Here is a 13,400-nt window from a genome sequence, read left to right as displayed (position 1 = left end):
ATCGAGCAGTATAGGGATAACTTTAAGCCAATTTAGGGTAACTTTTTGCCTTTTTTTGGTAACTTTGAACATAATATGATTTTTTTTTTTTATAAATCGAACAAGAAAAGTTTTATAAGGGTGATAAAATTGCTTTCAATCACTAATAATTGAATTTTAATCATTTAAAATGTGATTCTTTACCAATAAAACGTAGATTATTTTTATTTGTATTGGGTTACTTTTATACATATTAAGGTAACTTTTATTTATTTTAGGGGTAACTTTTAATCACTTTAAAAGAGATTTAAAATAGATGTACAATAATTATCGTACACCCGATTTTTTTTAAAGTTTGTGTATAATTTTTCAAGGTCACAAGGTCATTGATTGAGTGCTTTTATTAAATTTTTTTTTTATTTTAATTTACAAGTATTATAATATAACCAATTCTGCATTGTAAAGTATTGTTTTTTTTTTTTTTTTTTTTTAAAAACCCCTCGATTTCCATGTACTAGCTAGATATGACAAGTTATACATAGAATATTAACGTGTGAATTAACTATAGATTTACACGAATCTTACATAAACTACTCCATAGAATGATAACTATTTTAATTCTATCATATAAATAAGATGACTATTACATTATTTCGATATATCTTCATAACTGGAATTTTATTAAATTTTTCTTATTATACTTTATATAAAAAAATCTTTTTTCTTGGAGTAATTGTTTTTGATAAGGCTTCTTGTTCATACCCCACACCCACAAAAAGAAAAGAAACAAAAGTTACCAAACATTGACTAAGAAATTTCTTAGCTCAACTCCCATATTTTCAAACTTAATTAAAATTTAATAGAAGAAGAAGCAAAGAAAATTACTCACAATAAACCACGTTCTAGACTAGAGGTTTTTTATTTTTAACACCTTTTTTTAAAGTCACATATTTCAACTCAATAAAAAAACCGGCTCATTTAAAATAAAAAACCGGTTTAGTCAAAATGGGCGGCTCATTCTACCAATGACCGTTGCAAAAACTATGACATGAAATATATTGTTACTTACTCCATCAACCCATTATATTAAATTTTATAAAAATAACAAAATAAATATCATAAATAAGGAAAAAAAAAAAAAAAAAAAACTTTATTCCATTTACTTTAGGAAACTACATTAAGAAGCCAACCATCTTACACTTTTCTTTTTCCATTTTGTTGACCACCAAGAATTTAGTTCCTTGTTTGGTATGGCACTCTTATATTTTCCCAACATTTATTTTATTTTTTCTTGTAAAAAGTTTTAGTAATAGAGCACAAAATTCTCTCATTTTTTCAGCCATGAAATCTTTTCAATAGTATAACAAATAAGGTTAATACTTAATAGGGTAAGAAAACAAGGACGAGACGAGGACAAGGACAAGGACAAGGGCAAGGACGAGGAGGACGAAGAAGACGAAAAAAGTGCAAGTAATAAATTGATCATGGTAGAAGAACATTATGATAAATTGGTTCACCATAGTTTCATAATTCCGCTATTATTTGTCCTCTTCCTTATATTTCCAGGTACCCGTTCAAGTCTTACTCATTTTTTTTTTAATATAATAAATATTATTTCGGGTTTGTTATTTATATAGTTCTTTATATTATATTGATAAAAAAATAAATATAATGGTGTGGATTTCGAGAAAGATTTTTCTGACATTATTAACAATGAACTGAATTGTAAGTAATGAATGTCAATGATTAGGCACAATCACCAAAGCAGATGCTCAAACTGAGGAAGCAGGAAGTGACAGAGTTATTTTGCTGAATTTGAAGTCATTTTTAGAAGAAAAGAATAAGGTGAACAGAGGAAAATATGCAGATTGGAATAAGTTGAGTTCAGACCACTGTAATTGGTCTGGTGTAGCCTGTGATCCCGGTACACGTCGAGTCACCGGAATCGATTTGTCGAAGAGTAGCCTGAATGGGGAGATATCAGGGAACTTCTCAGGATTGTCAGAACTCAGTTCTGTTGACTTATCAGGAAATACCTTAAGTGTGATTCCTAGTGATTTGAGTGGGTGTAAAAGCCTTAAGCACCTTAATTTGTCACATAATACACTTAAGGGGGAGCTGAATTTAACTGGGTTGAGTAGCTTGGAGGTGTTGGATTTGTCATTAAATAATATTGGAGGCGAAATTCGGGCTAGTTTCCCTGCAATATGTAGCAACTTGAGGGTCTTGAACATTTCTACTAATAATTTTACAGGGTCTATTGATGGGTGTTTTGATGGGTGTTCAAAGTTGGAGTATGTTGATCTTAGTGCAAATAATTTTAATGGGAAGGTCTGGCCTGATTTCGCGAGGCTGAAGGCATTCGACGTTGGGGAGAATGAGTTTTCGGGGTTGATTGTTCCTGAGTTTTTTGAGGGTAACTGCAGCTTGGAGACCTTAGACTTGTCAGAAAATAATTTTACAGGGAATTTTCCTGATGAAATTTCCAAGTGCAAAAACTTGTCTACCTTGATCTTAGGTGGGAACAATTTCACTGGGAGTGTTCCTGATACTCTCGGGTCGATTCCTAGCCTTCGAGTGTTGATTCTTGGAGGAAATAACTTCACAAGGCAGATACCAGAAACACTGCTGCAGTGCACAAATCTGAAGTTCCTGGATCTTAGCAGGAATGCTCTTGGCAGTGATATACCGCCGATTCTTGGGAGATTTACTCAGCTGCAAGTTCTGGTGTTACATGGGAATTTCTTCACCACAGGGTTGAATTCTTCTGGAATTTTAAGATTACCTAACATTCAGAGATTAGACCTCAGTTACAATAACTTTTCAGGTCCTCTTCCTGTTCAGATTTCGAAGATGGTTAGTTTGCAATTCTTAGACTTTGCTTATAACAATTTTACAGGAAAAATTCCCTCTGAATATGGAAGTCTTAATCAGCTTCTAGCCCTTGATCTCTCATTTAACAGATTAACTGGTTCTATCCCACCAAGTTTGGGGAAGCTAACTTCCCTTCTTTGGCTTATGCTCGCGAATAATTCCCTAACAGGTGAAATTCCACCTGAGTTGGGAAACTGCAGCAGCTTGTTATGGCTGAATTTAGCCAATAACAAACTGTATGGGAAACTCCCAACTGAACTGACAAACATTGGGAGCAATCCTATGCCTACATTCATGTCAAATAGACGAGGAAATCTTGTTCCTGGCTCAGGGGAGTGTTTGGCTATGAGAAGATGGATACCTGAAAAGTACCCGCCTTTTAGTTTTGTGTACAGTTTGCTTACAAGAAAGAGTTGTAGAAGTGTATGGGACAGGATACTAAAAGGGTATGGTCTATTTCCAATTTGCAAACCCGGCTCAAAAGTTCAGACACTGCAGATTTCAGGCTATCTTCAGCTGACAGGAAATCGGTTTTCTGGTGCATTACCTTCTGAAATTGGTAATATGAAGAACTTTAGCATGCTGCATTTTGCTGATAATAACTTTAACGGTGCTTTGCCCTCAGACATTGAGAAATTATCCCTTGTTTTTCTAAACGTTTCGAGGAATAATTTCTCAGGCACAATTCCTATGCAAATTGGAAACCTCAAGTGTCTGCAGGATCTTGATTTGTCCTTTAATAACTTCTCAGGTATTTTTCCTACGAGTTTGAACGAATTGGATGAGATGAACAAGTTCAATATCTCTTTCAATCCACTCATTTCCGGTGTAATACCTTCTACCGGGCAACTATCAACGTTTGAGAAGAGCTCCTACCTTGGTGATCCTCAATTAGTCCTTCCATCTTTTATCAGAAGTCCCACAAACTCATCCAAAAATAATGTACGATCTGACAGTGTTCGATCAGTTGCAAAGATAGCAACCTCTTTAGTCATTGCAATACTGGTGCTTGTCTTGTTAATATGTGGTGTGCTCTCAGTCTTAGTCTACAACTTTGTAAAAACTCCGTCAGAGAAAACATCATTGTATCTCTTAAAAGACACCCAATGCCGGCATGATAGCTCATCTTGCTCGAGCAGCTCTTCCTCACCATGGATGTCAGATGCCATCAAAGTCATTAGGCTCGACAAAACAGCATTCACACACTCTGATATCCTGAAAGCAACAGGAAATTTCTCTGAAGATCGAGAGATTGGGAGAGGAGGGTACGCGACAGTTTATAAAGGAGTCTTCCCTGATGGAAGAGTGGTTGCTGTCAAGAAGCTACTGAGAGGAGGCATTGAAGGAGAACGAGAATTCCGAGCAGAAATGGAAGTCCTTACACAGCAAGGTGTCAATTGGCCTCACCCAAACCTTGTCAACCTCTATGGTTGGTGCCTTGATAAGGCTGACAAATTGCTGGTGTATGAGTACATGGAAGGGGGGACCTTAGAGGATCTCATCTCAGACAGAACACGGCTAAAATGGAAAAAACGAGTTGAAATTGCAATCGATGTAACTCGTGCCTTAGTCTTCCTCCACCATGAGTGTTACCCTTCAATAGTGCACAGAGATGTGAAAGCAAGCAATGTACTATTAGACAGAAATGGAAAAGCTAGAGTCACAGATTTCGGTCTAGCAAGAATGGTTGATGCAGGGGAGACTCATGTCACAACCACAGTAGCCGGGACAGTAGGGTATGTTGCACCTGAATATAGCCAAACATGGCAAGCAACAACAAAAGGCGATGTTTACAGCTTTGGAGTACTAGCCATGGAGCTCGCGACAGGTAGGAGGGCAGTAGATGATGGGGAGGAGTGTCTGTTAGAGTGGGCAAGAAGAGTCATGAGTAAAAATAATCAGCTAGGATTAGATCATTCCACAATCCCGGGGCTTGTAGTAGGACCAGGGAAAAATGAAGGTGCATCAGAGATGGGAGAACTGCTAAACATCGGAATCAAATGTACTTCAGAGGCACCTCAAGCGCGGCCTAACATGAAGGAGGTATTGTCAATGCTGGTTAAAATCTTAGGCTATGAAGGAGATATATGTAAGGAATTAGATTATGTTTCTGTAGTTTGTGATGTATAGGACTTCAGTTTTGAGTTAAAAAAAAGTGTTGATAATTTTAGAGGTTCTGTTTTGGTTTTACAGTCAGACACACAGATCAGAATAGGTACATACAGTACATAGGATTACATGTAATCATTTTTCTTGTACACATCTAATTCATTGTTTTCAAGAATAACACTAATAAAACTGGAAGAAATTGTTTTTCTTCTGTCTTTACTTATTCAATTACTTATTATGAAATATACTGTATTATGGTATATTAAGGATTTTGCTGCCTGAAATTGTTGTCAGGAACTCAGGAAATATATGCATCTGATCTGATGTTTGCAATTTTATTTATTTATTTATTTTTTTTAATGGGATTTGGGAGGGAGTGGTGGTTGAGCTTGGACTCTTGTGTAAGCTCTAAAATGTGCATACATTAGCCATTTCTCTCTTGATTAGGAGTATATTCTAGTCAGAAAACCATACAGGCAGAGTACTTTGGGATATTCATGATTTCATGAGCCATACAAGCTAAGTCAAATGTTTAATCTTTATGTACCTACTCCTTCATTTCCTAAATTAAAGATATGACCAATGCACGCGCAACAAGGAGAGGTGATTAATTATAAAAAAATATGGAGTAAAAAATAAAAAGATAATGGATTTTGGTTGATAAAAAAAAATGCAGTTTGGTTGAAAAAAACATAAAATTATGAGGTTTGATTGATTAAAGGTAAATAAATTATTTTATATAGGAACAAGATTGTATATTGAAATGTGAAATTTCGTCACCAAAAAAAAAAAAAAAAAAAAAAAAAAGATTGGCTGAACTGAACCGAGCTGAACTTATTGGAGCTGAACTAAACTGAACTGAATATTTTATATTTTATGAGAGAAGAAAATTAAGAACTGAACTGAAAATAATTTGAAGAGAACGGGCCCAAACTCAACAAAAGTAATATTATGTACTTAAACAAGAAAAGAACTAAAAGTTCACCCAATCAAAGGAATATAATAATCCATACATGATACATTTTTTGCATCAAAGGGAAAAAAAAAAGAGTCCATATATGTTTGTAGTCAAGTGTACGTAACATGATTCTCTAACTTTTTAGTACCTTAAGCACTAAACACACCTATGTTAGTTGGTTAGGTTAATGCACATAATTAGAAAAAAATAAAAACATTCCATGAAAAAGTAAGCAAATGTGACTATGATAGTATTGATTAAGATATTGTTCATTTCTTCACTCTATTGTTATCTTTCCCTTCGACTCAACTATTATTTGCCCTTGATAAGGTTGAAAGAGAAGACATAGTGAAAAGACAAAATAATTAAAAGTTAAATTATTCTATTAAAAAAAATTAAGAGTTAGATCTAATGAAAATATGAAATATAATTTAACCATTAAGATGTACTCTCACAACTATGGTATTGGAATGGGCTATAGTCCAACATGAAGCCTGTTGTGCTGAACATTGACACTATATTTTTAGGGCCTGTTCTGTTCCGTTGAAATTCAGTTCAGTTCAGTTCAGTTCAGTTCAGCTCAACTCTTAATTTATGTCTAATGATATTGCTAATGATATAAAGCCAATTTTCATTCTTTTAAGCTCTTATTACAACGACAACATCAACAAAAACAACAACAACAACAATAATAATAATAATAATAATAATAATAATAATAATAATAATAATAATAATAATTGAAATAATAATACTAATAATAATAATCAATAAATAATAATAATAATCATCAATAAATAATAATAATAATAATAATAATAATAATAATAATAATAATAATAATAATAATAATAATAATAATAATAATAAATAGTATATGTGTTTAAAATGTTTAGAGGTTTCAAGTTTTTAATATATTTTCCATACATTTTATAATACTAGGGTAGCCAACGCGCGCGTTGCGCGCGAGATGGCTAGCCTTTGCGTCTTAATTTTTCTTGTGTTGTGTTTGCGTTTCACATGGAGGAATAATGGACCGGTAAAGGAATATATCTCTATTGCTGAGCCATTGTTTGTTTGTAGTCGTAAGTTGAATTTTACATATGAAATATCTCAAATATTGAATTTAAATCTTTATTTTTATTTAATGTAAATGTCGATAAAAAAAAAATTAAATATATATAGTATTTCTTTTAATTGGAATACTATGTAGAGTTAAGTATATAATTCTTAGTTTTTCAATGATGCAGAAAAGGAACAAATGTCATAATGTTTGTTTATTTTCCCAGTGTTGATATAAGTATAACTTAATTGTGTTATTGATACAATACGAAATAGAGAATGAATCATCAATGATGAAACCGAAATGACCAATCATTCCTAATCCACCACAAAGGCTAAATCGATTTGATAAGATACTTCCAAGCATATTATGTATTAATTTGATTCCTAACAATACATAATATCATAGCAAGAATATGAATTCTTCTGAATCATATCAATATTCCTCACTTTGATTACCCTCTAGTGTTTGTTAAATCGATTTTGCCTTTTGAATCACCAAAAAAACCAGCAAATGTTGGTTAATAGCCATTTGCTTCCTTACAGTAGGTTCTGAGATGATATTAGTTGACATGGAGCATGCAAGAGAGAAGCCTACATATTTTATTATTTCAAAATTAGGCAAAGAATGCAGGTATTTTAGGTTCAAGGAAGAAATCATATGCTACCTTTGTATGTGATACGGTTGGGCATAAGTGTGTGAAGGCTGCAACTATTGGGCTTTTAGTAAATGAAAATCAGTTACAAACTCTAGCAAATTCTTGAGCTTGGTTTTAATTAGAATTGAATTGAAATGATAACAGGAAATGAATGCATAGAATTTGAAAAGAATTACAGTTATTGTAAATAGGAATAATTAATGCTAATTATTTTTCAATACTGTAGTACTAGATGAAACCCGTGTGATACACGGATCGTTTATATTTTTTTTAAAAAGTATATTTTTTATATTTATGTGATTACATTTGTTACTCCGTATTTATTAGTTGTACATAATATATCACTTTTTCGTATTTTTTTTAAATATTAGATAAAATTCCTAATCTCATAAGATAATATTTCGTGCGATGCACGGGTCGATCTATTTTTTTAAAAAAATAATTTTCATATTTATTTGATTACATTTGTTATTTTATTAGTGGTACGTAATATATCATTTTCTCCGTATTTGTTTTAAAATATTAGATAAAATTTCTAATCTCAAAAGATAATATCCTATTGTAGTGTTTTAAAAATATTAATCCTTCGGGTGCTCTAATAATTTTTTAAAAATAAAAATCCTACGTGGCGCTCTAAAAACTCGGGAAAAAACTCCCAAATATATATATATATATATATATATATATATATATATATATATATATATATATATATATATATATATGATTCTAAGCTTCTTAGATGTTGCGCAATGGATTAAATCTAACCTCCATTGAGTAGATTAAAAGCATTTCAAAATTATCATCTTTATTGCCAGTCAATTATTACTTTTGATTATATGATTTAGAGGAAATGTTGTGAGTGTACTGATATACGAAGTAGATCAGATTTGCAGCCTTATAAACATTAGTCTAACGTTTTCAACAAGTGATATGTAGAGTAAATAATATGGAATAGTTTTAAATCACAATAAAAGAAATTACTATCTAGAAGGATTGTACTTTTAAATTAGAAGAAAGTACTTGTAAATATATTATACTGAAGTAGCCCATATCCACCTATCAAGTCCAGTCTAACCAATGAGTTCTTAGACCATATGAGGTAAGTAATCAAAAAAAAAAAAAAAACAAAACAAAAACATAGACAGAATTTTGCAATCAAAACTTACATATTGTGATTAATTAAAAAAAATAAATAAAAGAGCAGAATCAAAGGATATAAAAAAAAAAAAAGAACAAAATCAAATTGATCGATCTCCGATAGAATGGTCAAATATCATTTATATGGTTTTCCTCTAAACAAGTAATAATTTTCTAATCAAAATAGGACTCTAAAATGTTTATTACAAAAGTTAATAATGCATGTGTACAAAACATTTATACTCATGTTCATAGAAAGTCGATCAGTGAGTAGCTATGGAGAGATAAAGAAGCAGAGAGGATAGATAAAGAGTTACCGGAGTGGTCGGTAACCCTCCTCTCAGAAAATCCGGCCGCTCTCTTCCACCGCCTTCCCTTCCTTCTCAAGGCTTTCCCGTTTACAGCCCTTTGACCGCGAAAAGGTTTCGTCATTTCCTCTTTTTCCGCTATATCTTGGTATTGTCAACTTTCTTTTGGCCACAATTTGATTTTTATTGTTTTTAACTTGATTTTGTAATTTTGGGAAGATGGTAAACAAAGATATAGAATTTGATACTTGGAGATGGTGAACAGAGATAATGTACATGGAAATATTGACGGCTAAGAACAATTTGCTAGAGGAAAAGTGTAAGAGAAGTTGGACTATAATTTGATACTTGGAGATGGTGAACAGAGATAATGTACATGGAAATATTGACGGCTAAGAACAATTTGCTAGAGGAAAAGTGTAAGAGAAGTTGGACTATAAAATTACAAATAAGGGTAAGAAGGTAAAAAAACATTTTGAAGGGTATAAAGGTCCGTGCACTATTCATAAGCGCAACTTTCTACTTTTTATAAAGTAGGGATGTACATGGAAATATTGACGGCTAAGAACAATTTGCTAGAGGAAAAGTGTAAGAGAAGTTGGACTATAAAATTACAAATAAGGGTAAGAAGGTAAAAAAACATTTTGAAGGGTATAAAGGTCTGTGCACTATTCATAAGCGCAACTTTCTACTTTTTATAAAGTAGGGATATTTTCCATACATTTTATAATTATAATTATATAGTATATTTTTCGTAAATATTTTAATATGTACATTTGTATATACACATATGTATAGTAATAAATAATCAATAAATAATCAAAGATCACTAATCCGTAGTTAAAAATCACTAATTAATAAGTTCAGTTCAGTTCAGTTCAGTTCAGTTCAGCTCAGTTCAGTTCAGTTCAGTTCAGTTCAGCTGAGTTCAGTCAATCGGAACAAGCCCTTAGTTTGCGGTCCAACACGATAGGTTCGACTAAAAACATAAACACAGCAAAAAACTATTACCTCCGATTTTTTTTTTTTTTTTTTTTTTTTTTTTTTTTTGCAACTTTAGGATATTATTTGAGTGATATAAAATATTTCAAAATTACAACTAAAAAAAAATCGGAGGTAGTATTAGTAAAATATATCTTCGACTATTAGGCCTAACGTAGGTCCATATGAGTCGACTAGACCTAAATGCCTAATGTAATTGGTCCATCACGTGACACGACCCACTATCATCTGTAATACTCCGTAGATGAGTAGATCAAATCTCATGTCAAAACAAGCCATAATAGGTTGACAAATGGAACACACCGATTCTCAAAATCAATAAAAGAAATAAAGACTTTTTTTTTTTTCTATTGGAACTATCAACTACTCAGTCCTCACTCAGTACTTCAGTACTGAGTAAGTGAATAACAAACTGGGTCAATGCACTCACTATTAAAGAGGTAAGACTCTAAGAACAAATTTTGTACATTGTAAAAATTGAAAAACTGGTTAATTTTGCTGATTAATTGCAAATATGCAGATCCAATTGAATTTTTATGAAGAAAATTCAAAAATATAATAATTGGGATTGAATATCAAAGAGGGAGACACAAGAAATGGCAATCCGAGCTGACAGAAAGAATCATTTCATGTCAGTAGAATTTGCAATGCAAAGAGAGATGAATTACAGGAAAAAGCTGGAATTAAAAGTTTCTGCCCAATCTCACTTACCAGAGGTTATTTTCTTGCTTTTCATTTTCAATCTTTATTATGATTCGTATTAGCCGACCCCACTTATGGGATTAAGGCTTTGATTGATTATGATTCGTATTAGCTTACTCATTTGTCCGGAATTAATTGTCACATTGAATCGCGATTGTGTAATTTGAAATAGTAGAGTACTTGTGTCATTCTATGTTTGTGTGGGGGATTGGGGATATGGTGGGGGACTGGGGGTTATAACTTAGGACATTCGTTCTTTCACCTTAAAACTGCTTATGTGAACTTATTAACCCTTATCCGAATATATGAGAAAGGACCTTGAATAGTTAATTGACTCGATTTTTTTAACAGAATATGTAATGAACTTTAATGGAGTTCTTGGTCTATAATCGACTTGGTAAACATAAATTGTGGTAACAGATTTGATAATTATCTCACATTTGATGCCAATTTGGCATAGTTTAATGTGCAGGATATTGAGCAGCCTTGTGCTGTTGCTATACTAATGTCAGGAGACTGTTGCAATTACAGCAGCAGCTGTAATTTACAAGTTGTGGCATAAGCATGTTTAAGATGTCACAAACATAGATAAATAGGTAATGTATCGGTGTTCTAATTGTGTTGTCGCGAAGGGGGTAAGGAAGGATAAGTCATATGTAGTGTTTAGAGCTTAATGCCACTACAATTCGGTGAGAAACTCGTCAAGACATTGGCCAATGGCACCACCTAGTGTATATCCTGCAGCTAGGCAAGTCTAGGGAGAACTAAATGTACACCGCCTTACCTTATATAGAGGGATTCCTTTGTGCTGTTACACACACACACACTGTAAAAAGTGAACATGTTTCTGAGGTTCGTAATTCTGAGTCTCTTACAGATTGTTCTTGATTGCTGAACTTTTTACTTTTGCTAGTTATCAGAGTAGTAACTTAGTTTGTGCAGGTGCCAAGACCGACTTCAAGCCAAGATACAAGGGGAACACCTCGGGCAACAGTGAATTTGAATATGAATTCAGCTTACTTGCCTCAGAATCACGGTTCAGTACCACCTGCAAGGCCTTCTCCGTATCCATATCCCCCACATATAAGACCAAGCCCAAGTTCATGTCCATCCCGGTCTGCTGATCAGCACCGGAATGGCCCTGTACCTCTTCCAGAGGGAATTTTCACATGCAAAGTTTGTCAGCTTGACTGCAAAACTGGCTTCAATCTACTGTCACACTACCAGGGTCAAAAGCACAAGGCCAAAGTGCGAGGTGAAAAGGGTAAGGAAGTTGCTGTTGGATCATCAACACCGAGAGAAAATGAGAAACGACCCTACTGTGATGTGTGTCGGATCTGGTGTGCTGACGAGTATACTTTCAGGCTGCACTTCAGCTGCACGAATCACATTCTCAAACAGTATGATTGGCTGATGAAAAAAAGGATGGTCTTATAATACTGTATGATTATATCAGACAGTTAATGCTCTCTAATAATGCCATTTTATATCAGGTGAGGGGAGGACTAACAAAATGTTTGTCGTTCATCCTTCATTCATGAATTTTATTCATCAAAGTTCTGCTGCATTTTCTGCATTTGAGAAAATGTATGGATCTTCCTTCCAGGATACTAGAAATGTATGGTTAATTTTCTCTATTAATAAATTCGTCCACTGCCTTTTGTTTCGATATTTTAGTAGCATCTACAAAGCTGGGGTTTTGTTTGGTACTTGTATTATACAACTAGAGTCATACAATATGCACGTTGCACATAATGTCTTGTAAACTTTTTTTCGGTTGCACACTTCATGGTGCTTTCAGTTCTTCACGTCTTTGGTTTCAGTGACGACCATCAAAATAGAAAAACTTATGTGCTCTTAGAAAACATGGCATTTTCACAAGTATTACACTCTTCAATTATAACTGTACAAAGACATTTGGTTGATATTAAGAAACATTTGATTGACATAGCAACACTTGCACATTGCTCTCATAAAAGCCTCTTATTATGATAGACTTTTCACCAAACGCTCCAATTAATCCTCTATTTTTTTTCCCTATATTACTCAAACCACCCCTTATTTTCCACCCGCATTTCCAATTGTTTCTTATGAGTGGAAAAGGTTTTTATACCTGTTATGAACTCGACACGTCTCATCTACATCCAAGCTTCTCTCCCCTTCCTTTCTAAAAAAAAAAAACTTTTTTTGTGTTTAATTGGTGGTGAGTTGGTCCAATATGTTTGATTTGTTGGGATGATAAAAATTTAACATGAAATTCAAGTTTTCTACTACAGTACAAATCCATCTAGTGAAAAGACTAGAATGCCCTCACAATTGTACCATAGAATCTAAGAAAGCCACTATGCCTTCTCAATTCTCATTGCTGAAACTAATAGTCTCCCCAAAAAAAAACCATCAAACACACTCAAATTTCATCATACTGTAATTTCCACCAAAATAAGAAAAAACCTAAGTTTCTGAATCTTCAATCCATTATGTTCATAAATCAGGCTTTTCATCAAGTATAAATGTTATAAGGTAAGAAAATTTCTTAACAGCTCCATAAATGTTACTACCATTTTTCATGTTTTTTCTGCGGAAAATGTGTGTTACATGCATCAAAGT

At 33.2% G+C, this 13,400-nt stretch overlaps 2 protein-coding genes across 2 annotated transcripts; both read left to right on the top strand.

Moving 5' to 3' along the window:
* The first annotated feature begins 1,133 nt into the window (after positions 1–1,133).
* On the top strand, positions 1,134–5,084 carry LOC145588642 (putative LRR receptor-like serine/threonine-protein kinase At1g74360). The gene is made up of 2 exons (XM_081645261.1): positions 1,134–1,545; positions 1,730–5,084. Exons 1-2 carry the CDS (start codon positions 1,464–1,466, stop codon positions 4,981–4,983), a joined length of 3,336 nt encoding a protein of 1,111 aa, XP_081501387.1. The 5' UTR covers positions 1,134–1,463; the 3' UTR covers positions 4,984–5,084.
* Positions 5,085–10,390: 5,306 nt separating this feature from the next.
* LOC145588637 (uncharacterized) lies at positions 10,391–12,462 on the top strand. Its single transcript, XM_081645255.1, has 3 exons — positions 10,391–10,531; positions 10,612–10,807; positions 11,736–12,462. The coding sequence occupies exons 2-3, from the start codon at positions 10,688–10,690 to the stop codon at positions 12,228–12,230; spliced, it is 615 nt and encodes a 204-aa protein (XP_081501381.1). The 5' UTR covers positions 10,391–10,531; positions 10,612–10,687; the 3' UTR covers positions 12,231–12,462.
* Positions 12,463–13,400: the final 938 nt, after the last annotated feature.

This window comes from Chenopodium album, chromosome 2 (assembly GCF_948465745.1).
Source record: "Chenopodium album chromosome 2, dcCheAlbu1.1, whole genome shotgun sequence".
Classification (NCBI taxonomy): domain Eukaryota; kingdom Viridiplantae; phylum Streptophyta; class Magnoliopsida; order Caryophyllales; family Amaranthaceae; genus Chenopodium; species Chenopodium album.
The sequence above is the reverse complement of the archived record's forward strand: the minus strand, read 5'-3'. Positions and strand labels throughout refer to the sequence as shown.